We start from the raw sequence: 27,202 nt of genomic DNA on the forward strand, positions 1-27,202 counted from the left end.
GAACATCCGGAAGTGTCTTATAGGTCGACCTACCTACGACACGCAGTTAGGGCCCGGAATCCTTGAGATTATGTTGTTTTGTAGTCGACTGGTCACCGGATGATTTCGCTGTCGTATTTCACAGTTTGTACTTTGTTTAAATCTTAGTTTATGAATTTTGTAAAGCAGTTGCCCAAATGCCTTTTGTATTGGACCGGATACTAGCCATGTAGGCTCTAGGTCCTAATATTGTATACACGTTTACCTTGAATAAGCAAATAAAGCTTCTTTTAAACTTTGAATTTAATCTAGACAAGACGAAATCAAGAAAGTAGACATCGTCGCGCTGGATAGTCTCGCGGTGCATGAAGGCGCCAGCCTGTGCTAGTACAATTTTCGTCTCTACTGTGTACGACATGTAAAGGAGGAGAAAGAGGTTCTACCTGTCAGGTGAAGAGGGTACGTTCCTGCCAGACCCCGAAGCACATCCGAAGATAAAGCGGCACAACTTGCGCACAAAGAGTTTCGTGACAGGAAATGCGGAAAACGTGCAACAAGCAGAACAAGTTTTGCAGCTTGATAATCATTTCAGCGTCTAAAGGAATGTGAACAAAGTCAAAGGAACCTACTACCGACCAAAGCACGCAAAGTCAATACGGTGGGAAGGAAAAAATGCCCCTTTGTAACCAGAGAATCATAGCATTGAGTGTCTATGGCGCAAAAGCGTGTGGAGACTGGTGATCAAAAAGTAACCATTGGGTAAGTAATTGGCGGGAGAGTGTCCTCTAATCGGTCCTGACTGCTTTTCTCCGACTACGCAAGCTAAATGAGCACTATCATAGTTTTCAAGTCCTCTAAAATCACTGAATCCGAACAGCACACGCAGTTCAATGTTCAGAGCTTTCATGCGGGTGGAACGCAGGGCATTTTTTCACTGCGCATGGCGGCGCTTCCTGAATGTGCGTTCGGATGTTTTTTCTCTAAAACAGACAACGAAAACAATCGCTTGAAGTATATTTTGCACAAAAAAAAAAGATGTAATAATCGTTTCATCAAGTTAGCAACGTCCCTGCCACAGAACTACGTAAATATTAGCCACATATATAATGAATGCGGAACTTCCCTATGCAGTGTTTATATTTCCCACCCTTTTAGCTCAATATTTTCTCCTTTGAATGAAGATATGGATAGTGACAAATGAGAACTAGCATCGGGCCAAAGCGGCCACACGCGCATGCACACTAATCTCGGAGCACGCACACCAAACCCGGAGACTCAGTCGCGCAGCGACGACCCGGTCTGACTATCTTCCTTGGCTATCGCCGGCGCGTACGTGTCCGCAAAGTCCCTAAGCGGGAATTGGCGTGCCGCCTTAGCGTGCGCCAGTTCATGCGTGCCTCCAGTCGTCCGGTGCTGCTGAGCAGCGCTGCCGCGCACCCTCGGATCGTCGCTGAACAAGCTCGGAATCCTGTCCAGCGCCAGAAGCTTCGTCTCGGGGAGCAGGCGCACGAGCACCGCCAGGGAGAAGCCCGTCGAGACGCCCGCCAACACGAAGTAGAGGACTTGATTGGAGCTCGCGCGCAGGGACCAGCGGAAGGCGAAGAACAGTGTGCGGTCCACGGCGTACGTGAGCCCAGCCAGGAGACCGTGGCGCCTGGGCGGCAGGATCTCGGTGCACACGAGGTACCCGACGGGGCCCAGGCCGAGTGAGTAGGCAACCACGGAACAGAGTGCGGCGCACATGACTGCACGCTCGTAGGTGGCGTTCTCGGCCAGGGTGTCGGCGACCGTGGTGCGCCAGACGAGGTAGGCGCTGACCAGCAGGATTCCGGTGAGCAGCAGCGAGGAGGCGAACACCAGGAAGCGTCGGCCCACGGCGTCCGTGAGAAAGATGATGCCCGGCATGATGCAGATCTGGAAGATGATCATGACCATGTCCTTGCGGCCGTAGAAGAGGTCCTTGTCGCCCACCAGCTGGATGTCTTGGTACTTTAGCATCTGCGTTAGCAGATTAGAGAGGCCGAGATGCGCGACATGGTAATTTTTCATTTGATTACATTTCTTCCGTTTATGTCGGCACTCCTCGGGAGCGACCCCTTTCAAGTGTACTTCAAATGGAAAAGCCAGGCTATATGTTACATAGCCCTTGCGTGAAGGTGGAAGTTACATGTATGGATATGAGAAGTGAAGTAGAAGGGAAGACCGCTAAACAGCATTTTGAAATATTTTGCAAGTTGACATATGTTCTATTTTAATCTGTTCCCTCTTTACAGCCTTAATCACCATATTTTTTATATTGAGTTCTAGCTCGTTATTATCTGTCAGCGTCAATGACGGGCATAGAGCAGAATACGATACTCTCGCATGGGCACCGGTTCGTGCGTACTCTTGAACTCGAGTACCAGGCGCCACCTTCCGCCGGGCTGCCAAAAAGCTAAGAAGCGCCTTTGCACCATGTACAACGAGCGAACTTTGTAACCTCTCAGAGTGCTTAATTACGGCATTGCAATCCTCGTGGAAGTACAAGCCATCTGGGCACCACTGCATTGTCTACGGGTTCAGTAACAGCCGGAAGAAACGGAGCAGCTGGGTTGCGAAGCGCTGTGTTCGATGTGCACAACATGCGTCGATAGCGCTGCCGCTGCGGAGAGTTCAGCCTGTATCGTTTCGGATAAAGCGTTAAAAATGCCGACCTGCGTCACATCTGAATTTCTGCTGTGCATAGAGCGAATTACGTGGCTAGTACAAAAGCACGAGAAAGTACGGTGTTTGAAACCGTCAACTTAAATACGTGGTGATCGCAATACATTCAGCATTCAGTGGCCGTGTTATGGGAATATGCAGGTATGCCCGGGGCATTCGGGAAAGAGTAACTATGTTTCGCTGGAGTACGGCGTGAATAAACGTCTCCTTTGTGGAGTTGGAAGGCTGTTGTTGCTGCGAGCAGCTCTTTCGCACTTGTTCCTGCGGAGGCCACGTACGCCGCAGCGCTGCCCCACTCTACGCATTTTGACGGCTGGTCGGGGCCTTCTACTCGTGCAAAACTCGAACCCATGATGATTGATAGACATATGCAGCCCAGAGCCAGCGTTGTATTTCCGCATGTACACGTTAGCAGCATCCATCTATATGTGGTCGCGCTGGAATAGCGCGATGACTGGCAGTATGAGCGATAACAGTAAATGAATTTGATCGAGTTGAACAATCCACCATTTTGGTTGTCGGAATCGCGTCGCTTACGTTTGTAGCTCGAATGATATGAGTATGGGAGCGCTTTGTCAATGTTCCCCGAATTATAGTATATCCTGGACACGCAACATCGCGGCTGCGCACGTTCCTAATTCGTGGCTCGTAACAAGTGCCAAAAGCGGAGGTTCGAAAATATTGGCTTGAAAAAAATGATACTAGACCTGATATCCCCGCATTATCGCAATAAGGGCAAGCACATAGATGAAATGTTTGCAGAAATGCTTGTTGCATTGTTGAAGCCTGCCTCATCGTTTCGCGGGCTTCTACCAAGACAACGTTTGTGAAAATCGCTGGCGAACTTCTTGCACTGGAAGAGGCATTTGCCCGGTGGGGAACAATGGGCCTGCAGAAGCTATTGCCAGTGGCCGCAACGGCTTGGCTGAAAGTTGGAGGATAATAAGCTCCATCACTGCAAATTATTATTTTTAATTGTCGTCCAGCGTTCACAAATTGCCGTTTGGCCGCTGCTACCCTAAGCTCCCTGTGTCGTGTCCTCTCGCGTGGCAGCTCGAAAGTTGTATGTACGCCTGATGGCGCCACGGCGCTTTGAAAGTGGCGGCGTTAAAATTTCTTTCGTGTTCTGGTCTATAGTATGGAGAACAAGAAACAATACCAAAGTGGCAGACTTTTCTCTCTGGTTTGATAATGTTATAGAGAAAAAACGGGCACACGGCTGAGAAGAGGAATTAAGGACAGGAACATTTTCTTTTGTCATACTTTATTTGATGCCAATATGCTTTTTTAAGTGTGTGCGACTAATTTTCTTACTCCATCGAACCTTTTCTGACGAAGCAAATGCAGTGAAATAAAGCATAGTGTAAGTCAGCGCTTGTCTCTTGGTTACTCTCCTCGCCCCGTTTCATGTTCTTTTCTTTCTTTTTACGCTAGCTCATAAGACAAAACCATCGTCGAACTCTCACACTGCTCGCTATTTTCTCGCTCCTTCCAAATACAACGTACTCGCACTGCTACCTCTTTTCTCGTTCCTTCCTAATGCAATGTACGTTCCAACAGCTAATAAAAATGCCTGAACGGCATACTACAACTGGCAAGCTCATCGCTTGCTCAAGCCACTCGAACGTGTAAGGCCCCCAAGAGCCACTCGTAGCAGGAATACACGTTCTTTTTTTTTTGTCACCGCGTGTACAATGGCGGACAGTACCGAACAGTAAAATTTTCCTAATGCTGCGAAAACACAGAAGATTCGGAGAGATAGTTGCCGTGTGCAGCGCCCACTGTTTCGCGGTGCAGTACGTATCATGACTATATTTTCCATCAATATATTCGCGTCATAAGAATAACGATTCCTGGAGCATTCTGACAGCTTGCCGGTCATAAATTTATTCTTATATGTTTGGTGTTCCCTCCAGCGCTTCCTCAACCTTTTGTGCGCCGTTAAAACATTGTGTCAGACCGAGTGAAGGCACACGTTAACAGAAATAACGAAAATCCGATTAGTTTTAGCAGTGTAGTTTCTGTTCTGTTTTTCTCTTCCCAACATGCAAATCATGAGCGCTTCATGTCGTAACCATGCCCATACGCCTTAAGAGAGAGAAACATTTTAATAATCTCTTCAATTCAAGAGAGTGGTTCTCCAAAGTCCGGGAGTCCAAGGGCGGCTGCCGCAGAGTCTAGGGGTCCGAGTTGGCCAGTACCGCCTCCCACTGTAAGATGCTCCTCCTGTTTTCATCGATATCAGAGTTTCCTGTACATACCCAAACTGCGTGGCAGAGGTTGGGGACTCCTGAACATTTCGGGCATAATCTGTCGCATTGTTCTGGCCAAATTTCATAGTATCTTGCTAAGTTTGGGTAGGTGCCGGCCTGTAGGTCCGTCAAGGCTGCCACCTCTGCCCTGTTGAGTTTTTTATAGGGCGGTGAATCATTTTCAAATCGACACGGGGCACTAAATAGCCCTGTCCTTTTAAGCCCGTTTTATAGCCGTTTTAACCACGTGTCGTGCACTCGACAACAGCAGAAAACATTTTCCTGAAACGTACTCTAACCATATTAAAACACGACGCTTCCGTTTCGGGTGAACATTTAATGTTCTGCTTTAGGTCTATTATATATGATGAATTTGAAGGAGCATATTTATCTCCTCCCTGTTATCCCCGGAAATCATATCTGTTAAAAAATAACACAGCCCGTGCTGCTTTCCACATCATCAGCCGACTGTTCTTCGATGCCGTAGGCGTGCTTGAGCCCTAAAACTGGCGTAAAACTACAGTCCCCATCCTCTGCAATTCCATCCTCTACGCTAGTCAACAGGCGCAATAGGTAGAACACCGAGTATTATCGCAACTGGTTGAACGACTCAACATCTACACACTGCAGTCGTGAATACTATCCCAAAAGAAAATTCGATTACTGACTTTTTCGTTTGACCTAGGATAACGTTCAAATGCTTTTCTAGCCTTTATATTCGCCTATATTCTGAAATGGGCTCTAAAACACCCCGCTGTATGGCTTAAACTGTCCTGAGGCTGGCTATGCCTTTCCTCTTATCTGCTGTGGAGTGCCGCTGAACAGAAAACGAGGCTCGGCCAAGACCAGCTAGCTGATGGTGAGCCTCAATGTGCTGTCTTTCCCTCCTTGAAGGCATGCGCTATTGAGCAGTGTTGTAGGCGTTACCGAAAAAAAGTAACTAAATACGTTACTCATTACACTAAAAAAAAGAACGCGTTACCGCCTTACGTTACCCACAAAAAAAGTTAACGCGTTACCGCTACTGTTACCGAAATAAAGTATCGCACGTTACTTTGCCGTTACTTCATGTCCACAAATTTTAATCAGTGTGTCTTCGTTGTAAGAACTCAATATCACAATTTTATAAAGCTCATATTTCACATAATCTCAACTTCACAAAGAAAACAGCTGAACTCAAATTTACAGGATTTATGGTGTGCTTCTGCTTGCGAAATTACGCGGAAAGTGTGTACCAATAAAAAAATGCTTAAATGGCATAGTTCCGGAAAAAACATATTTGCGCACATAATCAATTTTTTTTTTTCACTTTAACCTGCATAATTATCGTAAAAGGCGAGTGTTTATGTCAAGGTGTTCAAGGTCAGCCTCGCTCGCTTAGGAACACAATAACCAGGAATGTAGCCGCAGTTCCAGAGAGAAATAAGCAAAATTTACTTTGAAAACAATGTTGATAAAGAACGACAACTTTCTAATAGTTATAACTTACGGTTGAATTCAAGCAACAGCTGCATTTCAAAGCTGTCATCGGACAGCTTGCCTCGCTTCTTAGTGAACACGTCCGCACCTGCGCTAAATAGGCGCTCGACGGACGCACTGGATTTACTTTCAGGAAGAGCTCAAGAAATTCTGCGTAATTTTTCCCAGAGCTGACCAGGTCGTCTGCTCTTCAAGGCTTGTTTTCCAACCAAAATATCTCAAACCCAGACGACACGCTCATATTCTTCAAGCGAATGAAACCTCCGCATGGTCGCACTCTGCTTGCAACAGAGTCTAGGCAGGAAAAGGAGGGAGGCCGTCCTTTGTCACTGTGCTGTGGGGAGTGGGTTGTTCCTTGTTCTGGCTAGGGGATAGGCGAGAAGGGGGGCGGGGGGGGGGGGGGGGTATGACTATGAAGGGAGAAAGTTGGAGCGACAGTGTTGCTAAGCAGAAAATTTTTAGAAAATTTAGTATGAGATAGCTCACTACTGCCGGCGCAGGAACAAAGGCCCATTTCATTCTATTTTTTCTCTACTTCGGTGCTACAGCCGGTTGACTGCAATCCCATTTTCTGTGCTGAACTACAGTGGCTGGAAGCCACTGTAGTACAGCACACCAGCCACTGTAGTACAGATGTACCATTGTACTCTTTCGACGGCACTCTTGGGGCCATCTTGAAGTAAACTGGCGACATTCCTGAGTTTACTCAGAAGAGGAAACTGCTTCCACAAAGAATGCGAGAGTGTCGCCTGAGAACTGGTTGGAAAACAAGCTTACGGAGAAACTGACTTATAGATTTCTGCAAATGGTCCATTGGGGGCTCGGCATGCGTCCACCCTTTAGAGTGTTGTGTGTGTGAGTGGTCTGGGGGTAAAGACAAGTGTGTGAATGCGTGCTCGTGCTTTTTTCTTTGTTGGGTGCGTCGTCAAGTGCAGATGTTTTCTGGCATGCATGCGAGCCGCAACGAGGGTCGTCGAGAGCACCTGTAGTTTTTGTTTATTTGCAACATCGTTTTCGGCGCTTTTTTTTCTGAAAAAGAGGCGCACGGGGACAACTGAAATAAAAAGTAACTAGTAACGTGACATCTCACGTTACCGAAAAATGTTAACGTAAGTACGTTACTCGTTACAGTTCCGAAATGGTAACGAGTACGTTACTAAGTTACCGAAAAAAGTAACGCGTTACCGGTAACGCCGTTACTTGTAACACGCTACCGACAACACTGCTCTTGAGTACGTCTTCATTCTAAAAATGGTCTCTTGTGGCGTTTTGCGTACAGCAGCACTGCATAAACACAAATCACGAAGGGTGCAAGATAGTAAGTAAACAGATAGGCCAAGAAGGGGCTTGGGATGCATGCCACGTGGTTGAATCTCGACTCTACTCCCACTGATGCTGTACGCCTCCATGTCATCTGACAGCTTTTCCGCACTGATGCAGAAGCTAAAGCATGCATCATGCATGAAGAGGCCAGTTCTCAAGGCACGTCCTCAAAGCAGCTGTAAGGCTGGCGTGAATGCCGCAGCAAATCTACGGCGAACGGTGGAGCGCTCTACCGCGAAAACAGCAGAGTGAGGCTTCAGCCCCTGCTCGCCGTACTTGCTAATGGGTTTATTCTTAGAAGGTTGTCAAGTAATACACCCGGGTGGCCAAATCCTGCTCTGGTGAGGAAGTGCGTAGTCGGTTCTGGTCACCGAGATCAGGCCGCACCCCAGGCCTGGTTACGCAATTTCATCGACAAGCGGAGTTTTCTTTTTTTTTAAACCAGTGGAGAATTTTGCAGCACCAGGATTCGAACTCCAGTCCTCTTGCAGGCGAAGTGGATGCTCTACCTCTACGCTATCACTGCATAGCCGTGGCGGGACCTGCTAGGTTCATGCAGTTCTTCACTAGCAAGGTAAGAGACGGAGCGTAGCACCCAGCGCTCGCGGTCACATTCTGCGATAGGCGAGTCCACTTACGCCCAGCGGTCCGCCCAGCATGCGCAGCCAGTAGACGAACAAGGTGCACACTACGGCCCGCAACGGCGTGTGCAAGCGCTGCACGCGTATCGCCATCAGCGCGCACTCGTCACCGGTGAGCGCGATGCCCAGCAGCTCGTAGGCGCGCTGGGCGTCCGTGGTGCGGTCCACCTGCAGTGTGGGCAAAAGTACACGAATGAGGTCAGTAAAGCAGAGAGGGCTAGAGCACGTGATTAGCGGCAGCTTTCTTAACCAGGTTCGATTTTGTTATGACTATAGAATAAGGGAGTTTTGCGAATTAATGAACCCAGTTATCAATTACCGCAGCGTTTACACAGCAAACACTTGAAATTATCATTAATGCGACATTACGTACACAATGGCACAACACAACGGCATCTCTGAGACGAAGGTTTCATTAACAGAGTTTATGAAACAGACGTATAAATGAAATTCTGATACCAGCGGCAGGATGAGATAAGCTGCTACATACTAGACACCGTCAAAACTGTACGATCTTTGTTCGGAGTAGTCTTGAAACATTAGGTAGACAGCAGCGTAGATTTAATGTTAGCAGTATATATTGTTGAGTCTACAAACTTACTATTCATACTGGAGTGTTCATTCGACTCAAGTTTAGTACATTAAAAATTTCAAATTACATGGCAGAAAAAATTTCACCTTAAAAACCAGTTGTGCAATTAGTGCTCCTTGATAACTAGTGAACATGGCTTTGCCAGTACACCAAGATATTTATAAGAAAAAACTTGCCCTTTTTATTTGCAACAGCTGAGTAAATCTTGCCAGCTGAGTAACGGCCGAGAAAGAGATTAACGGGGGACCGAACCGCAGCGCAGCAGCACACGAAAATCGCCCGAGAAGACCTCGACAGCAATAGTGCTGGATTTTTTGATGCGGAGGATGCCGTCTAAGCAAAGTTAGAGCACTGCCGCTGTCCGTCGCGAAGCCGATTGACTCTTCTGCGCGAGAGAAGGGCTTAGTGGAAACGAAGCGACCGGCAGCTCAGAAAAACATAAACTTGTACCATGCGCTTCAGTACGTGTCAAATGTGGGATGGATGATTGGCTTATGATTCATAGGGGTTTAGCGTCCCAAAGCGACTCAGGCTATGCGAGACGCCTGTACGCGATTCTGTACAAAGCGCCTGAAAGGATAACATCTGCTGCTCCAAAATGGCGGATGGATCAATAGCATGCCACTGCACAGCCATAAGCCTGTCTAGAAGACTGGATGACTCTACTGAATGGTTCCGTACTAGCCGCGCATGGGCATACAAAATCCGTTTGATATGTAAAATATAAGAAAATTCATACGCTTTTCCCATATCTTGCTCATGTTCTGCATATCCCATCTCATGGTAGCCCCCTCATTTCCACAGGATGTGTACCAATTTCTACAATTCTGCGTGTATTGTCGACGTGGTCCATGCAGACTTTCTTTTGCAGCCGTATGGCTGCGCTCAGGATAATTTCAATGAGTAACTACTCCCTTATTACAAATCTGCTCCACATTGGTGGATGCCCCTAAAATTTGACCAACAGACTTCATACGTTACATTCAGTATTCATATAGGGCCCACGGACAAGACTTGAAATTTGAAACTATGGAACTCGTCACATGCTGCGTTCCACAAGGAGAGTGCACAGAGGCTCGTGCGCCTCGGAGCTCGAACCTGGAGCAGCCAGCGTGGCGACTCGACGAGCCAGCCTATGACCGAGACGAAGAGCACGTAGGGTGCGAGCGAAAGCACGGCCAGCCACTGCCAGGGTAGCCGCTGGGGGAAGACCCCGGCGGCGAGGCGGCCCAGCAGGTAGAAGCAGTGATGAATGCCCACCACGACGCCCCGGTCGTCGTCCGGCGCAACCTCCGACAGGTAGACGTGCGAGCTGAGGCTGCCCACGGCCACGAACACACCCTGCACTGCCTGGAACACGCAGATCAGGAAGCCCGGCCCCGTAGGCAGCGGCGGAAGCAGCGTCGACAGCACCGTCGCCAAGGTGCCTGCAAGCCGCCACAAACACAGTGATCGACAATCCGCCGCCGTGGCTCCGTGGTGAGGGCGCTCGGCTACTGAGCCGGAGTTCCCGGATTGGAACCCGGCAGCGGTAGCCGCGTTTCGAAGGAGGCGAAACGCGGACACCCGTTTAGTTGGGCGACGTCAGTGAGCATTAAAGATCCCCAGGCCGTCGAACTTTCCGGAGCCCTTCACTACGGCGTTCCTCGTAGCCTGAGTCGCTTTGGGACGTTAAACCTCTATAAACCAAACCATCACTTGTTTTCGCCTCTTAGCGTGCTTTCCGACAACCGAGAGCGAGAAGTGCGCCACAAGCACTGCACCTGTAACAGCTATGAACACGACAAAAGCGGCCTGGACACCGCCCAGCTTGTGGCGGCCGGGAGGTGTCCATCATGAGCGGTGCCTGTGACGTCATCGATCCTGCTCTATATATAATAATGAAAGCAATAATGATAGCAATAATAATAAAAAATGACTAAATTTATTAACGTCATTTTACATCACGCAGGAAGCCTACAGAAAAAGCTGCCGAAAATACTGCTTGACAGGGCCCCACACACCCTTCACTGCTGCTTCAGTGCAGTTCCGTGCACTTCAATAATCCCCAGTTGGTCGAAATCATTCCGGAACCCTCCACTACGGCACCTCTTTCTTCCTTCTTTCACTCCCAGCTTCCTCCCTCCCCTTACGGCATGGCTTGCGTGTCCATCGTGATAAAGGAAAATTACTGCGGCGTTTCCTTTCATGAAAAATCAGTTTTCGAATTATTCCAACCCCCCGAAGTAGCCGGAAGGAATAACTAAAATCCTGACTTTAACTTCCCTGTTACGGAGAATAAACTCTTCCCATCGGTTTTCCTATTGCATCTGCACGGTGTTTTTGTAATGCCTTTCAAGCAAAATGCTCCTCCAGGGTTTCCTTACCTAACGATGTGTTGCGATAAAATTCCACGACAAAACATTTTTTTGCACCAGTAGCGGCGTTAAGCAGTTATCCCATTCGCTTTACTTCAGCGTATTGAATTCTCTATCGTTAAAAGAAAGGGGAGATGCGCGCATGAATTCCTGGGGCCCTTCCTAGCTTTGTCGATAATGGAAGGGTTGTTACTTGTATAGGCAAACAAGGACGCTGCTCCCATGCAGAAAGAAGTCCTTCGATCCTTTAACTCTCTTAATTATCACCCTATTCAGCCTCTATCGAAACAAAACTGTGACCTCAACAGCTGTGACCTAATCGCGCTAACCCAATTTCGGAGATATACCATGGATAACGAACGCCTTATATAATCGGGCAGCATGGCGCTGTCTGTTCAGGCACAACGGAAAAAAATCTCAGGACGGAGCGTGACGGAACCGATTTGAAGCCAAGTCATGAAACAAAATGAATACGTCGGCCCCTCAGTGAAATCTAACAGTGCCTTGTATTGCTCGGGATCCATTTCGGCGTGTTCGTAGAGGGAAAGGGGATAGAAGGACGGCTTCGAGAAGCCAAATGATGCAACGCACACTCCTATAATTTGCTTTCCACGATGCGTAGAAGCAGAGGCGCTAACATCGTGACAAATTATTCGCTGCCGCTTCGCTCTGGCCAGTGCTCGCAGCAAATGAAAGACGCACAAGGCATTGCCTTTCCGTGAAAATACCGCCTGTACAGAATCCTGACTATCAAACGCGGCAAAGTTCTGCATTTGGGGGCCTGCTATTCTTGGCAAGTACAGAGGGCAAAACACATGCCTAGAACAACCAAACTGTGTTTTCCGGAGCTCCCAAAGCCGCTGCGACTAAGGAGGCAAAATATGACGACGAAATTCTATCAGTTTAACTGCACATGTTTACATGCAGACCATTTTTAACCAAATCTCATCGCTAGTTGTCGCGTGTTATGCCCGAAACAGGCTCAGAGCGTGTTCCAGACATGCGTTTTGACCTCTGTACGTGTTGTTTGGTCCCTATGTATTTAAGTCAGAAGCAGTAGACTAGACAAAGCAGGTATATCTGCCTTATAAATGGAGCCATCAGTTAATTACAACCGCTCAGTTTGGTGCCCCTTAGATTTTTATCACTGCTTTTTGTTTACACAAACGTACATGAGGCCGCAAATAAATTTAAAATTTCGAAAGCAGTATTTAAGCGACTCCCTTTACGGGCGAAATATCGCTACGAGCGGTTAACACAATTCCAATGCTGCCGCCTGCTTTTCTGAAACTCCCACGATCGCACGCATACCGCAGTGCCGCCGTACGCAGTCTAACAGCGAGGCTGGGTCCCCTGTTATAAAACGCTCTAATGCCTGTCTGAAGCAGACATCCCTCTGGGAATGTCGAAAACCGCTGCTGAGGCCTGCCCTTCCAGTAAGCTTTTATGTTTTTACATTGAGACAGGCTGGAAGGCTTAATAAGTGAAGACCGTGCTTTTAAGCAGATTGCTGCTATTTCGTTTATTGTACTTGGGTGGTCTCATTACAATCTGAGGAATCTTTAATATCAAGGAGCAACTGCACCGCTTTTTATTAACTCCGCCATAATAAATTATTCAAATCTATATGTGCTCTTGGCGAAGGACGCCATGTTTTTATGCGCTAGAATTTAAATTCAAGAACAACCACATCTTCTTACCAGGTTATTTGGTTTTGCGTAAAGACTGGTGTGGCGTGCGGGTGGCGTCGCGATTCTGGTTAAAGATTGCACACAGACTACGCCTCAGCCTGGTGTCGTTGATATGGAAGCATTGTGGTGCAATCGAACAATTGATAATTCTTCTGGTTATGCCAGTACAATGTACAGGCCCCCTGACGCTGCGGTTGACACGTTGCATATATTGACCGAACACATGCAACGCCACAAGCGTCAACATAATAAAATCATCCTTACTGGAGATACTAACGTCCCTGGCATCGCATGGCAGACTTTCGATAGCGGAGTAACTGATAAAGTCAGCGCAGCAGCTTTATTTGATACGGCTTTCAGTTTCAGTTTAAAGCAGATCATATTACAACCGACGCGTATCACCTGTACAACGCATAGTACCCTGCACCTAACTTTTAAAAGCGATACCTTTCCACACAGCTGCAACTGTTGGGAAGTAATAGATGGCATATGTGACCACTCGGCAACGAAATTCCCGATGACTTCATTTGAAAGGCCTCATCAGGGAGAATCAACTACCCAGATCTGCAACTCGGCTCGGGCAGATGATGTCAGCATTCTGGATTATTTCGACAGCGAGTATGAAAACTCCTTCCTACGTGTCGCAGACCCAACGGTGTCATTCATTGAATTATGGTTGTCATTGAAAGCTATTACCCAGCACTGCTTATCAGCCTTTGTCTCCACTAAACTAAAAGTGGTTCGCAAAAATAATCTGTGGAATTCAAGAGGAATTGTTCAGCTAAAACGAAAAATTTCAAGAATACGGCAGCTTCGAAATAAGGCGCCTCTGTCTCGCTATATTGACCGAACTCGTGATATGTCCAAAAGTCTTAAAGTATTAATAAAGAATGCAAAGCATAAATATATTAACATTACTCTGAATGATTTCATTATAAAGTCTCGTAATAAGTTTCGGCATTATTTAACTTCTCGGCGACATAGGAAGAGCAATTTACCACCAGTGAAGGTTGAGATAAGGCAAATGAATTTAACAGTTATTTCAAATCTGTTTTCACTATGGATAACGGTACCATGCCATGATTTTCGTACACTTCTCCTGTTAATGGCGATAATCTCGAAGATTTAGCTTTAACGCAGCCCGGTTTGTTTCCAATACTGATCAGTATTGATGAAAAAAAATCGAATGGTCCCGACAAGTTGCCTAATGCTATCCTCAAACGATAAGCACAGTGGATTTCGAAGTACTCACTATTAATTTATAAAAGGTCCCTTGAAAATTCCGAGGTGTCTAGGGAATGGCGAATAGCTAAAGTCATCCCGATTTTCAAATCAGGTGATAGTTCGCACCCTTCCAACTGACACCCTGTTTCACTCACCCGCACGGTGTGTAAGATCCTTGAACATATTATTCTTAAGCACACAACTTTTGTCGAACAAAACAATATTCCCAACCCAAACCAACATGGATTTAGGAAAGACCTGCAAGCCAGAACACAGTTAATAGAAACCATACGTGGCCTACCCTTCACAAATGATAAACTGGTTACCTTTACTTGATTTTCCTTGATTTATCTAAATCCTTTGACCGCGTGTCCCACACCCAGTTATTTCACAAAATGAACAGCTATCTCGGCAACTGTAACGTCACAAAATGGTTGAAAGCGTATATTTCACGCCGCCGCCAGATTGCATACTACGAAAAACATTCTTCAAATCTAGTCGACGTACTATCTGGAGTACCACAAAGCACAGTTCTCGCACCGATCTTCTTCCTCCTATATAATAATGACGTGGCGCGCTGCCTTAACGCAACGGTTTGGTTGTTTGCGGATGACTGCATCATGTTTAAAGAGATTAATAGCAATGGCGATCAGGATACATTATAGTACACCTTTACGTCAATTGATAACTGGTGTCAAAACTGGAATTGAAAATTAACCTGCAAAAATCTATATACATGAATATAACCAGAAAGCAAAGACCACTTGCTTTCCGCTATATAATATAGCAAACAGCAATAAAGAAAGTGGATGAATGCAAGTACGTAGGAGTGATAATTTCATCACACCTGAAATGGGATAAACAAGTGTCATTCGTAACAGCAAAGGCTCTCGCTACTCTCTATTCGCTAAAGCAGGCAATCCGATCTGCTTCCCCGGATACAAAAATACTAGCTTTTACTTCCCTGATTCGACTTATACTAGAATGTAGCATCATAGTCTGGTTGCCGTATACAAAACATTGTACAGATAAGTTAGAGAGCGTCCAACGCAAAGCAATAGGATTTGTTTATAACTGTTACAGACGCGATGATTCTCCAACCGAATTTTTGCATCGAGCTGTCCTTGCATCAATAAATTCTCGCGTCAAAGTTATACGCCTCAATATCTTTTCCTCCTTTTATATCGTGGATTCAAAATGGGCGCAAGACAATATTTGCCTTTAACAACTACAAGCTATATAAGGTACAAACATTCTAAACAGCTAAATGAATATAGGTTTAATATTGATTCATTACGGTATTTGTTTATCCCCAAGCTGTTAGAGACTGGAATGCCCTGCCTGATGCTGCTAACACCACTTCGCTTTCTGCATTTCTTTTCAAGTTGAGTAGTATTTACTGTGAGAGACTTTTTATAATATTCACTCGTACTTGATTTCTTCTTAAATTGCTATTTGCTTCGATTCCAGTTTGTGAGATAGTGTTCGTTTTCATTTTGTTTCTTTTGTTCACTTACAACTTGCAAACCTCTGCTCGATGTTATGATTAACAGTTGGGTTCTTGATTTTTTTTTCCTTCCACTCCTTTCACTTTTTTTTGTTCCTTTTGTGTTATACTATGTCCCAAATCTGCCACAGCCTCAAACGGAAGCTAGCAGTATGTTGTAAATAAATAACAAAAAAATAAAATAAATGAAATGATGTAACCGACAATTAAATTTTATGCTCCACCTCACAACACTAGAGGAGTGCGGAGAAACTCGGTGTGACGTCACGGACAGTAAGAAATTCCGTTGCAGTCTACCACAACCTGCCGTGCGTCGTTGGATACTGCCAAACACAGCTCCGCGGGCTTTCCTTCCGTGACGTTGGTTTTCTTCGTTCAAAGCAAGCGTTTATGAATTTGAAATGTACCGGTACCGTAGATGATGTCATCACGCGCCCTTCATTTGGCGCTCAGCACTTTATTCACCGATTACGTCACCATTTCAAATACCAGCCAAAAGGCACGCCGCATGCGTTACCTGCAGATTTCATACATTTGACCCCTTTAAGCTGGTCGAATTCTAAACCCTTGCAGTAGCGGTTTAAGTAGATCGCATCCATTGTGGAGACCCGCGGATAGCATTCAAAGTTGTTTCCCACATACCAGAGGTCAGAATTTCAAACTGCTGGCCCGCAGTATAATTTTCAATTTCATGCTCAACGAGTCTAATGAGTGTGTAAGCATCGCGTTCACTGGTAAACCTGGCAGAAAAGCAACGGCAGCAGCCGTCCTGCACCCCAACATATGGGTACAAATAGCCGGCCCGTGTGTTTCTCGTGGCCCACTCTACCTAGCCAACTACACTCCGTTCCGTACATCACGTCGAACGCTGTGAGAGGTACTGATGTAGTCCGCACGGGATAATGAAGAGAGACGTGTTAGTCCGCGCTTGTTCTATGGTTGAGTGGCCTAAGTAAGACACTATTAAACTATAACAAAACGACAGCGTAGTGTCAGCAATAACAGTGCATTTAATCAAGCTCATGACAAATGTGCCATGTAGTAAGCCTGCAGACAAAGTATTTAGTATGTTTCGCTTACCACAAAGCACGAACTACTTTTTGGTCGCGGATGCAGGCAGCACGAACAAGAGTGCTAGTTTTGACAGCGTTGCACCTGATGTATGAAACGGAGATTTTTTTTTTTATACTCACTCAACGGCCCTCTCAATGCAAGCGGCTCACCCGGGTCTCGCGCACGTACCGACCATGACGCCGACGCCGTAGTGATAGAGCCCCGATATGCGTCCCACCGCTTGGATGAGCACGCTGCCCAGCACCATCCCCATGATGGCGCCCACTTCCTTGACGTCGGCCACCGCCTCGGCGATGTCGCGGCCGTAGCGGGGGTCCTGCGCCATCTTCGACCACAGCGTCATGTCCAGCGTGATGGTGAAGCCGTAGCAGAAGGTGGCCAACCACGCCACACGCCTTCGGTAGACGCAGGCAAAGAGAGGAGAGAGAACGCCAGGTAAAAGTTCACAGATTCCGACAGTTGCACGGCACTCAAGGTACACAAAACGAAATAGCTGAGCCGCTCTTATCCCTGGCCGTACAGCACCGTTAAGCCTCAAACCTAGATCATAAGCACTTATACCGAAATGGCGTGCAGGCGCGTCTTTTTGAGCGAAAGCTCTACTTCACGTCCAAAGCTGCAATAACCGATTCATTGCTGAAGCCTTGACCTTGACCATGAATGACCTTGAATGAATAAATGAAATTAATATTGCCGCGACCGGTATTAGAACTCATGGCTACGCCAACAGATCAACTTCGCTGAACACTGCACGACAGCACTATGATGCCGCCTCTACCCACTAAACTGCAACACACTCTCGCACTCTGCACTATAACCTCTCACCTTCATCAACTTCCAATTGCGGCGCGAACAGACTATATTAGCTTAACCACAATCAAAGCTTAACCTGAGCCAATCAAGTTAAACTCATGCTTTAGCACGTCTACTCGCTTTCAATACGTTAAAAACCACACCATTTTTTTTACTTTTTTATGACACTATTGTAGACGTGATGTTGTGCAGGAACCCTTACGAACAAAAACACTGGCCTTTGGTGCTATCCTATTTTCTTCGATGAAAACTGTTCACACGACATCATCCGCACAAACGATGAGGAGGATAGCAGTTTGGCACAGAAACGTGCGAACAGGAACGTCAGGGTTTCTTCGTTAGTATTCTTTTTATAGAGCGATGTTTTCTCGAAAACAAAAGTTATTAAAATTGATCGATAGCGCTCTGCGTGCTGGAAAATAACGATTAGTTAGTGTTAAGCCTACTCCCTATTGTTCGCGGTGACAGTCTCCACTGAAATCCTGCGAAATATCGCCTCACACTGAACAAACGCGAAAGAACCGATCAACAGTTGCTGATAACTCTTATGATTATCAGTGCGTGCATTCGTGAGGGTTCAAAAAGTGTAGGCTGCAAGGAAAGTTACAGAAGAAAGGAGTGGAAGGAACGTGGAGCCAATAAACTTCTTTACACCTTTTCCACGAAACGTATCAGTTAATTACACCTCGAAAAGTAGGACGGCGTGACCCGCAGAAGCAAAACCCGAAATAAAATGCAGCTGACTCTCTACAATTAATGTCTTAATGGACGAAGTGCTTTAAGATGCAACCGCACTTGAAAGTCGTGAAAGGCGCGACCGGCTGTGACCTGCGGTCAAGGAGAGCTCCTCAGCAGTACGAACGTAATCACTTGCAAAGCGCGATAGGCGAGTCGTTTTAACAAATGGTTGCGTACGCAAGGCAAGTCACCGTTCTTTGGTGCTGCTGGCAGCGAGAAGCAGGCTTGATGCAAGCAGCTGCGTGACACTTTCGGCGAAGCCGCTGATTGGTTTAGTGGTTTGTGACTCGGGTTCGCAAGGCTTGAATGCGACCGTATTGCGAGGTGCGCTTTTTGATTGAAACGGCCGCATAATCTTCGTGACTCGCCAATGCAAATGCGCCTTTGTGTATGCTCATCATCATCAGCCTGACTACACCCACTGCAGCGCAAAGGCCTCTCCCGTATCTCTCCAATTAACCCTCTTCTGTCCCCGCTGAGGCGACCCCACCCCCGCAGACTTCTTCCCGACTATCCACCTAAATGTCTGCCCCCCGTTGCTACGCTTGCCTTCTCTTGGAATCCACTACGTTACTCTTAAGGACCAGCGGTTATCTTGCCTTCGCATCACATGCCCTGCCCAAGCCCACTTCTTCCTCTTGATGTCGACTATCATGTCATTATTCCGCGTTTGTTCCCTCACCTTGCCCGCTTCCGGTCTCTTAACTTTACACCGATCTTACTTCTCTGTCAGCCCGACCAGGCTCGCAGGTGCAGCTCTGCAAAGGGCAGTCTGCACCTGCTCTGGACCACTGGGTATCCTGTGCCCAAAAGCGCTAACGCCTCTTTGCCGCCATGTTCGCTTCACCCGAGCGGCGCCTACCGCCGACGCCATCTTGGCCTGACAATTTGCAGCCCTTAAAAGGGCTGCTGTCAGAGCAGTGTGCGATGTTAGTGCCATCGGCTCGTTTCATTCCTGCCGAGCCTTGAAATTCTGCGTGAGGTTTACCCCGTGTTCAGCCTCTTGTGTTCTATGCCGTGCGCCGGCAGCAACCAACCAGTAGCAGGCGACCATGGCTCGAAGGATCAAACAACCGGCACCTTTGAGTGTTACGGTCACACTACATGTGTGTAGCTTTCGTCGCCGGTTGCATGTAGGGTAAATGTGGCACTGTGTTGCACGATGAAAAAAACGAAATCTAAATGGATTGAAAGTAGGTGAGTGCGATCAAACAGCTCTGGTCTCGAAGAGCACACTTTCTCATGAGCGCCCTCGCTCACTGCTTGGCCATGGCGAGTGAACAATTTAGACTTGGAGCTTACGTCGGAGACATCCCATTTGCGAACTAAAGAATTGAGAAAGGGCAGTGAGGTATGACCGAAACGAATCTATATCTGATCATAGCAATGATTGTCTGCGGCGATACGCGCACTGAAACAAATTCGGCCCCTCCTGACGCTCGCGTAGGGGTGTTCATACTGCGAGCGATACAAGTAACTTGACTGAAAGCAATACGCATTCTCGCTAGCCAAGCTCCCGCCAGTACTTACTACTTCACAAAGAGCGGAAAATGTGTAATTTCATGGACTGACAGCTTTATACGTTATTGCAACGCAATTACCGCTTACTGGGAGCCGAATCGCCGCGTCTGAGTTGGGAATTTAATTCGGGAGCGGCACTGCTCAAGTCGTAACGTTTATTGCATGTCTAGAATGGCTATGCATTGTCTAATTGAGAGGACCTATCTAAAACGTTCGTTTTCGATGTGCTTTCAATCGAATGATTTACTAATACTTAGGAGAGAGTTTATCGTCCCAGGCATGCCGGGTGTACTCTATTGCTCCGTTGCCATCGCTGTATTTTTGCGTACTTTACATTTCGGTAAATTATTCGTGCCACCACTTGCATCTATGCCGTGCTGTTCAAATGGGAGTATTTTCATACTAACGGCTTTTTTTTGCTTTTCAGTTGGCGATGCCTACACGCACCCGATGTTCGTCATACTGGGATGGTGGCACACAGTCGTTACCAAATGTGTGAAGTCCCTACATCGTGTGCTATTGAATGAAAAGAGCTTTACTTGAGGCATCCAAAAGTCGATTCTCGTAAAATTATGTACGCGGTAGTTGCTATAGGCCAGGCGCTGTGCTTCTTTCGCATTCTAGATTTAGCACAGAGTGAGATTCCTGCTGTGCATGCATTTCATTCACAAAGTGGGCTAAACGTATGCGTAAGCATGTTGTTGGCGCAAGTCTTTTCTGTTCACCAACAACGTCCACTGCCGATTTAACTCGGGGCCGGCGGGAAAGTGGTAGATCCGCGGCCGCACTGATAACATGGTGGCCGTACCCACTGGTGATACTTTATTTCTATTTTATTTGAGTATTGCTGCAACCCACGGCAAATATTCGCATTGCGCACAACATTGCATCTTTTGTTATTTGTTATGCAGACGCAAACTTGCACATGACCATGTCTAAGCAGTCAAACGTTGCTCTGCGTGCAGGATTAACATTCAAAAGGAAGATGCCAACAGTGCTACGTCGCGCACAGTGCAGGTGCTTGAGAGTATTTCTCGCTCTCCTGCTTGATTCTGGTAAAGCGCACACACCAAGCGCGGAAACCAGGGGCCTCAGTGGGAGCCCATCTCTCTAATAGGAGCCCAAGATCACATTAGTAACAGAGCACTACCGAAGTCTAAGTATAGATGAGAGCATCGAAGGAGACATGGGCCTTTATGAGAGCTCCACTGACTGAAGCGCAAAGCGAAGGCATGAACGAACATCCTGCAGCGTTTCACGCTACAGGACAACTCAGGAATAGCACGAATCAGCCATGCCTGTGGCCCCATTTCAAAAGACCACAGCTGGAATGCACATGAACAGAAAGATCATTCAAGCCGAAAAACTTGATACCTTCATTTCACTATCGAGGAAGTATGTACACTGTCTAAGAATTATCAGGAGTCCTGAAAATTAAGAAAATAAGTTTGAGAAGAGCAAAACAGAACTGCGCGAAGACGACGGGACAAAAGAGGGCACGAATACACACACACACACACAAAGAGCTGTGCTTTGTGTCTGTGTATTCGTGCCCTCTTTTGTCCCGTCGTCTTCGCGCAGTTGTGTTTTGCTCTAACCATGAACCGACTAGCCAAACATCATGTCTTACTTCAAGTTTGAGAAGCAAAAAATGTTGAATTTTTTATATCTGCAACAAAATTGAAGGGACGCTTGACCTTCGCCTTACGAATATGATAGCTTTAATAAGTTAGTGCCCATATATGCAGAATTGGTCATTCTCTGCTCAAAAAAGATCTCTGTCAGTCCTCATATTGCTCGTGCGGTGCCGCGGTTAAGCTATGCGCCATTACCCTGCGATGGCAGGCGCTGCCACAGGTGGTGCTTGTGCGACCCATGTTGCTCTTCCTCAGCAACCTCTCCCATCCAATTATTAACTTAACTGCCGCCTGCCACGATGCGCAGTTTGCTCACAATCCGGTGGCAGATTGTGATGACGCCACAAGGTTGCTTCAGCTAGTGACCCACTTGCAGCTTAGGTTGCATCTCTAGGGATTTTTCGTGGGTTTTTAGCTCATGTTCCAATACAATGACGGCGACGCCGGAATTTCTGCGACACGAGCGTACTTAACGCTATCGCTTTTAAAGGGAAAAAAAGAAGGAAAGAAAGAAAGAAGGAAAGAAAGAAGGAAAGAAGGAAAGAAAGAAGGAAAGAAAGAAAGAGAGAAAGAAGGAAAGAAGGAAAGAGGGAAAGAGGGAAAGAAGGAAAGAAGGAAAGAAGGAAATAAAGAAAGAAAAGAAGAAGGAAAGAAAGAAAGAAAGAAAGAAGGAAAGAAGGAAAGAAAGAAAGAAAGAAAGAAAGAAAGAAAGAAAGAAAGAAAGAAAGAAAGAAAGAAAGAAAGAAAGAAAGAAAGAAAGAAAGAAAGAAAGAGAGATAGGATAGGAAGAAAGAAAGAAAGAGAGAGAGAGAGAGAGAAAGAAAGAGAGAAACGAAGAAGGAAAGGAAGAAAGAAAGAAAGAAAGAAAGAAGGAAGGAAAGAAGGAAAGAAAGAAAGAAAGAAAGAGAGAAGGAAAGAAAGAAAGAAAGAAAGAAAGAAAGAAAGGAAGAGAGAGAGAAAGAAAGAGAGAAACGAAGAAGGAAAGGAAGAAAGAAAGAAAGAAAGAGAGAAAGAAAGAAAGAAAGAAAGAAAGAAGGGGACAAAGGAAGAGAGAAAGAAAGAAAGACAGAAGGAAAGAAAGAAAGAAAGAAAGAAAGAAAGAAAGAAAGAAAGAAAGAAAGAAAGAAAGAGAGGAAGAAAAAGAAAGGAAGAAAGAGAAAAAGAAACAAAGAAAGGAAGAAAGAAAGAAAGAAGGAAGGAAAGAACGAGAGAAGGAAAGAAAGAAAGAAAGAAAGAAAGGGAGAAAGAAAGAAAGGAAGGAAGAAAGAAGAAGAAAGAAAGAAAGAAAGAAAGAAAGAAAGAAAGAAAGAAAGAAAGAAAGAAAGAAAGAAAGAAAGAAAGAAAGAAATAAAGAAAGAAAGAAAGAAAGAAAGAAAGAAAGAAGGAAAGAAAGAAGCAAAGGAAGAAAGAAAGAAAGTGATGCGATCTATGTCACCGCTGTGCCCCTTCCGCTTCCGTTTGCTACCATGGTGCGCCAATCACACACCACGCCGCTAACGACCTCTCTCTATGCACCCCTTCAGTCACGAATTAAAGCGAAGTGCAGGGAAATTATTCCACGTGATTTTTCCAACAAGAGGATGTTCCAAAAACGAAAACAAAGCTAAGAAAAAATTTTTTTGCTTCTGACTGAATTTAAGCACATGCACATATATGAGTACATTGTGACTCAGTACAAATGAGACAAGGTTGCATTTCGAGTCTCAGGCAAGGCATTTGTTTATTTCACATAGTAGTCAGATTCGAAAAACGAAACTCAGAACTCTCTTGGGGTGGAATGCGTAAAAGCAGTCATTTCAGCCGCCGCGGTGGCTCAGTGGCTATGGTGCTCGGCTGCTGTCCCGAAAGACGCGGGTTCGATCCCGGCCGCGGCGGTTGAATTTCTTTGGAGGAGAAATTCGAGGCCCGTGTACTGTGCGATGTCAGTGCACGTTAAAGAACCCCAGGTGGTCGAAATTTCCGGAGCCCTCCACTACGGCGTCTCTCATAGCCTTAGTCGCTTTGGGACGTTAAACCCCATAAACCAAACCAAAAGCAGTCATTTGTCTCTGAAAGACAAAGCAACGCGTTGCATTTCCGGCATCTAGCTGACTCGCATTCTTGAATTGCAGCCTTCTAGCTTGCAACGCTGAGCGAAGTTAGTGCCTTTGTGTGCTGGCCAGTGGTGCATTCTGTCAGGCTGGACGGCACTTACGGGCCGCAGGTCAGCATTGCGCACCTTCCTTGGGGGCTCCTTTGTACCATTGCTTGAACGAACGCGTTCCCTGGCACCATTCTTGTCACTCATTATTAATGTCAATCCAACATCGATTTGAAATGCCAGCAAGTCCAGAATTTTCCTGAGTGAGAAGCAGCTGTCATTCGCATCAGTCAAGTATTCTTGCCAGCTATTTGCCAGCGAACGGCGTGAAATGCGAAATGACCTGTACTGGCCACTACCTTGTTTTGTTTTAGTGGTTAACGCCAGCAAAAAATGCGTCTTGTCGACTCCGCTCATCGATTCATTGTATTGGCTGATAACTTCAGGCCACGGTATGTCAATACGCTTCTTCGATGACTCGCTCCACCTTTTCACATTTGTTGGCTCACCAACACCCCACGAATATCGACGCAACATTCACAATGCCATTGTCCTGCCACCTGACAACTGTGATGGCACCACTTTGCTGACCCTGGCATCCATACTGCCGCGTCCCTCTTCTTTAAGTGTTTTATCAGACTTCAGTGGACCTACTTGTAGCCTATTGCTGCGTGTGGTGCCAATGGCCCAACTACCTATTAAGGCGGAAGCCTTTAATGTCTCATCGTTGTAAGCAGGAGCTGTCGACAGAAATGTCACGCTTTTCAATTGGTCGAAACGGTCGTGACGTCACAGTGCGCGAATTTCAAACGGGGCCAATTGTCCTTTGGCTACTAACCATGCAACCAATTAAGTTCAACTGAGTTGCTTCCTTAACAAATTAATCGAATTAACCTTTCTATACTTCGTCTCACAAGATGTTTGCAGCACTACGGAAGGCAGAGCTCTCTCGTCCAATCCGGGCTGCAGAAATGCAGAAAATAGTCCCTCGAATATTTGAGGAGTGTATGACTATTAATCAAAACAATAAGCATTGCAACTAAAAACATGATTTGGACAGGTATATTTAAATGGTAGGGAGTGTTTCAATCACTGGTGAAATTACCAGACAAAGCCCGCACGGACACAGCTTTGCGGAGGCCTGCTGCGAGGTAGTGATGCGTCGCCACTTTCCAACATGGCGTCGGTGGAGTCTGTTGTCTCTCCTGTGTGCTCTACACCGACAGTGCGCTGTTTCCCCAAGCAGGTGAAGCAGGTGGCTTTAAATGTTCTTGAAGCGCTTCGTGTCGAGTGCGGGGGCAGTTGGAGTAGAAATGCGCTCATCAAGAGGACGGCAAAACTCACGCAGGTGAGCGAGCGAACGCTTTACAAGTGGACAACGGAGACGTTGAACGCGGGCCGACTGTTGTCACCGAAGAAGCGTTCTGGCGGAAGAGGCCGCGAACGGACGAAGAAGCTGGACGATTTTGACCTGAGCGTGTTGCGAAGGGTGGTACACACCTTTTTTCAGAGAGGGGAAATTCCAACTATCGCGAAGGTGGTTGCGCATTTCGAAGAGGACGAAACGCTACCGACCGCGTCCGCAGCGACAATGCAGAGGATGTTGAAGAAACTTGGCTTCCGATACAAGAAGCGCTCTCGGAATGCGATGTTAATCGAAGCAACGCACATTGTGCAGTGTCGCCGCTGGTACCTGCGCCAGATAGCGGAGCTGCGACGCCAGGATAGGCATATTTTCTTCACCGACGAAACGTGGGTTAACGCCGGCCACACGCGAAGTCTAGTGTGGACTGACTGCACCATCCAATCTGCACACCAAGCGCATCGACCCGAACTGTCGACTGGTCTACAAAACCCCAGTGGCAAAGGTGGCAGGCTTATTGTGACGCATTGCGGTAGTGAGCAAGGTTTTGTCGAAGGCGCAGCGGAAGTTTTCCGAGCGAAGAAAAACTCGGGCGATTACCACGAGGAAATGAACGGGGAACACTACGAAAACTGGTTCTCCAGGAGACTTCTCCCACTACTACCACCCGGCAGCGTTATAGTGATGGACAACGCGCCATATCATTCTGTGAAGTAGGATAAAGTGCCGCGGATGAGTAGCCTCAAAAAGGACATACAGGCTAGGCTGTCCGGAAAAGGTGTCGCGTGGAGCAGCGGCATGGTGAAGGCCGAGCTCATGCAGCTTGTCAGCAGTGTGAACACAGGTGGGGAGCGATACCGTGTCGACTGCATTGCTGAAGCTGCTGGCCATCTCGTTGTGCGCCTGCCACCGTACCACTGCCAACTGAACCCGATAGAGCTTGTCTGGAGCGACATCAAGGGTTTCGTGGCTAGCCAAAACAAGACGTTTAAGCTCTAAGGCGTCGAGCCTCTGGTTTGGCAAGGCATCACGCAAGTGACTGTTGAGAAATGGAAGAATTACGTGCAGCATATTATCAGTGAGGAAGATGTGATGAGAAAAATGGACCACATCATCGACGATGTTGTTGACCAGGGACCGGCCATTGTTATCAACCTGGAGGACGACACAACCAGCAGTGCTGATTTCAGTTGAGGACGATGATCTAGATGATCGAGCCCGTTTAACGTGCGTTGCCTCTCGCGCAGCACATGGGCTTGTTTTGCATTTCGCCACCATCGACACTCGGCTGCCTCGGCACGCTGGAGTAAATAAATTTATATGCACATGACACGATTACTGAAATTTACTGCGACGCGACAACAGAGGAACTGATGAGAATAGGTTGCGACAAAAAAAAAGTGGGGCTAGTCCCTTTGGAACGGGCGTCCGCCTGTCCAAAAACAAACCAAAAAAAGAATAAAAAGACATCACGCGCCACCTGCTAGAGGTAGAAAGAAGCCACCTGGACATCAGGTGGATCGAGCCACAGGCGCGTAGGAACACACTAATGTAGTGCGCGCCATCCTGATTGGACGAGAGAGCTGTACCTTTCGTAGTGCTGCAAACAACTTGTGAGACGAAGTATAGTCAGACCACATAAATAAAGCCGAGTAAGAAATTGGCCGAGCTTGGGAATCGAACCCCGGTCTCCGGAGTGCGAGTCGAGCACGCTACCACCCCGCCATGCCAGCTTTTTTTTTTTATTTATTTATTGCCTGACTTCGGCAAGAACCACAGTACACAAATACACTTACAGAGCGCAATGAGCAATAATTAACAACACTATCCGCCCGGGGGAGCGTGGCTTCATCATATTAAAACTCCTTAAGCGTCACCAAAGGCTCGACTCTTTCGAGCCACTCGGGAGCTTCAGGAGCAAGTTTCTGAACTTCAATATACTTATGCATGCACTCCCGAAAATAGATCCGTGCTGGCCGTGCATCAGGATCGCAATGATATCCTGCCATTCTGGAGCGCCAAATACAATGGAGGCCCATTAGCATAATGAGGTCGAATGGTGTCCTATCCTCACTCTCTACAGGCAAGTACCGAATACCATGAGCGTCGAGCGGAAATTCCTTTTTTAAAGTCCGTTGCAAGATGTCCCAAAAGTATACCCCCTCCCAACAGTGCAAAAAAACGTGGTCTATTGTTTCTGGTTTTTTACAAATTAAACAATGTGATCC

The 27,202-nt window shown here is 46.8% G+C and overlaps 1 protein-coding gene across 1 annotated transcript in view; it reads right to left on the bottom strand.

Annotated features, from left to right (window-relative positions):
- Positions 1-1,254: 1,254 nt before the first annotated feature.
- Positions 1,255-27,202, bottom strand: part of LOC149362301 (uncharacterized) — a 30,871-nt gene continuing 4,923 nt past the window's right edge. Inside the window, exons 2-5 of the mRNA XM_089568257.1 lie at positions 16,991-17,217; positions 10,068-10,396; positions 8,375-8,545; positions 1,255-1,977 (exon numbers count right to left, since the gene is read on the bottom strand). Coding sequence (XP_089424383.1) covers positions 1,255-1,977; positions 8,375-8,545; positions 10,068-10,396; positions 16,991-17,217 — 1,450 coding nt within the window. The remainder of the gene's footprint in view (positions 1,978-8,374; positions 8,546-10,067; positions 10,397-16,990; positions 17,218-27,202) is intronic.

This window comes from Amblyomma mixtum, chromosome 2 (genome assembly GCF_055824585.1).
Source record: "Amblyomma mixtum isolate Tamu chromosome 2, ASM5582458v1, whole genome shotgun sequence".
NCBI classification, from domain to species: Eukaryota; Metazoa; Arthropoda; class Arachnida; order Ixodida; family Ixodidae; genus Amblyomma; species Amblyomma mixtum.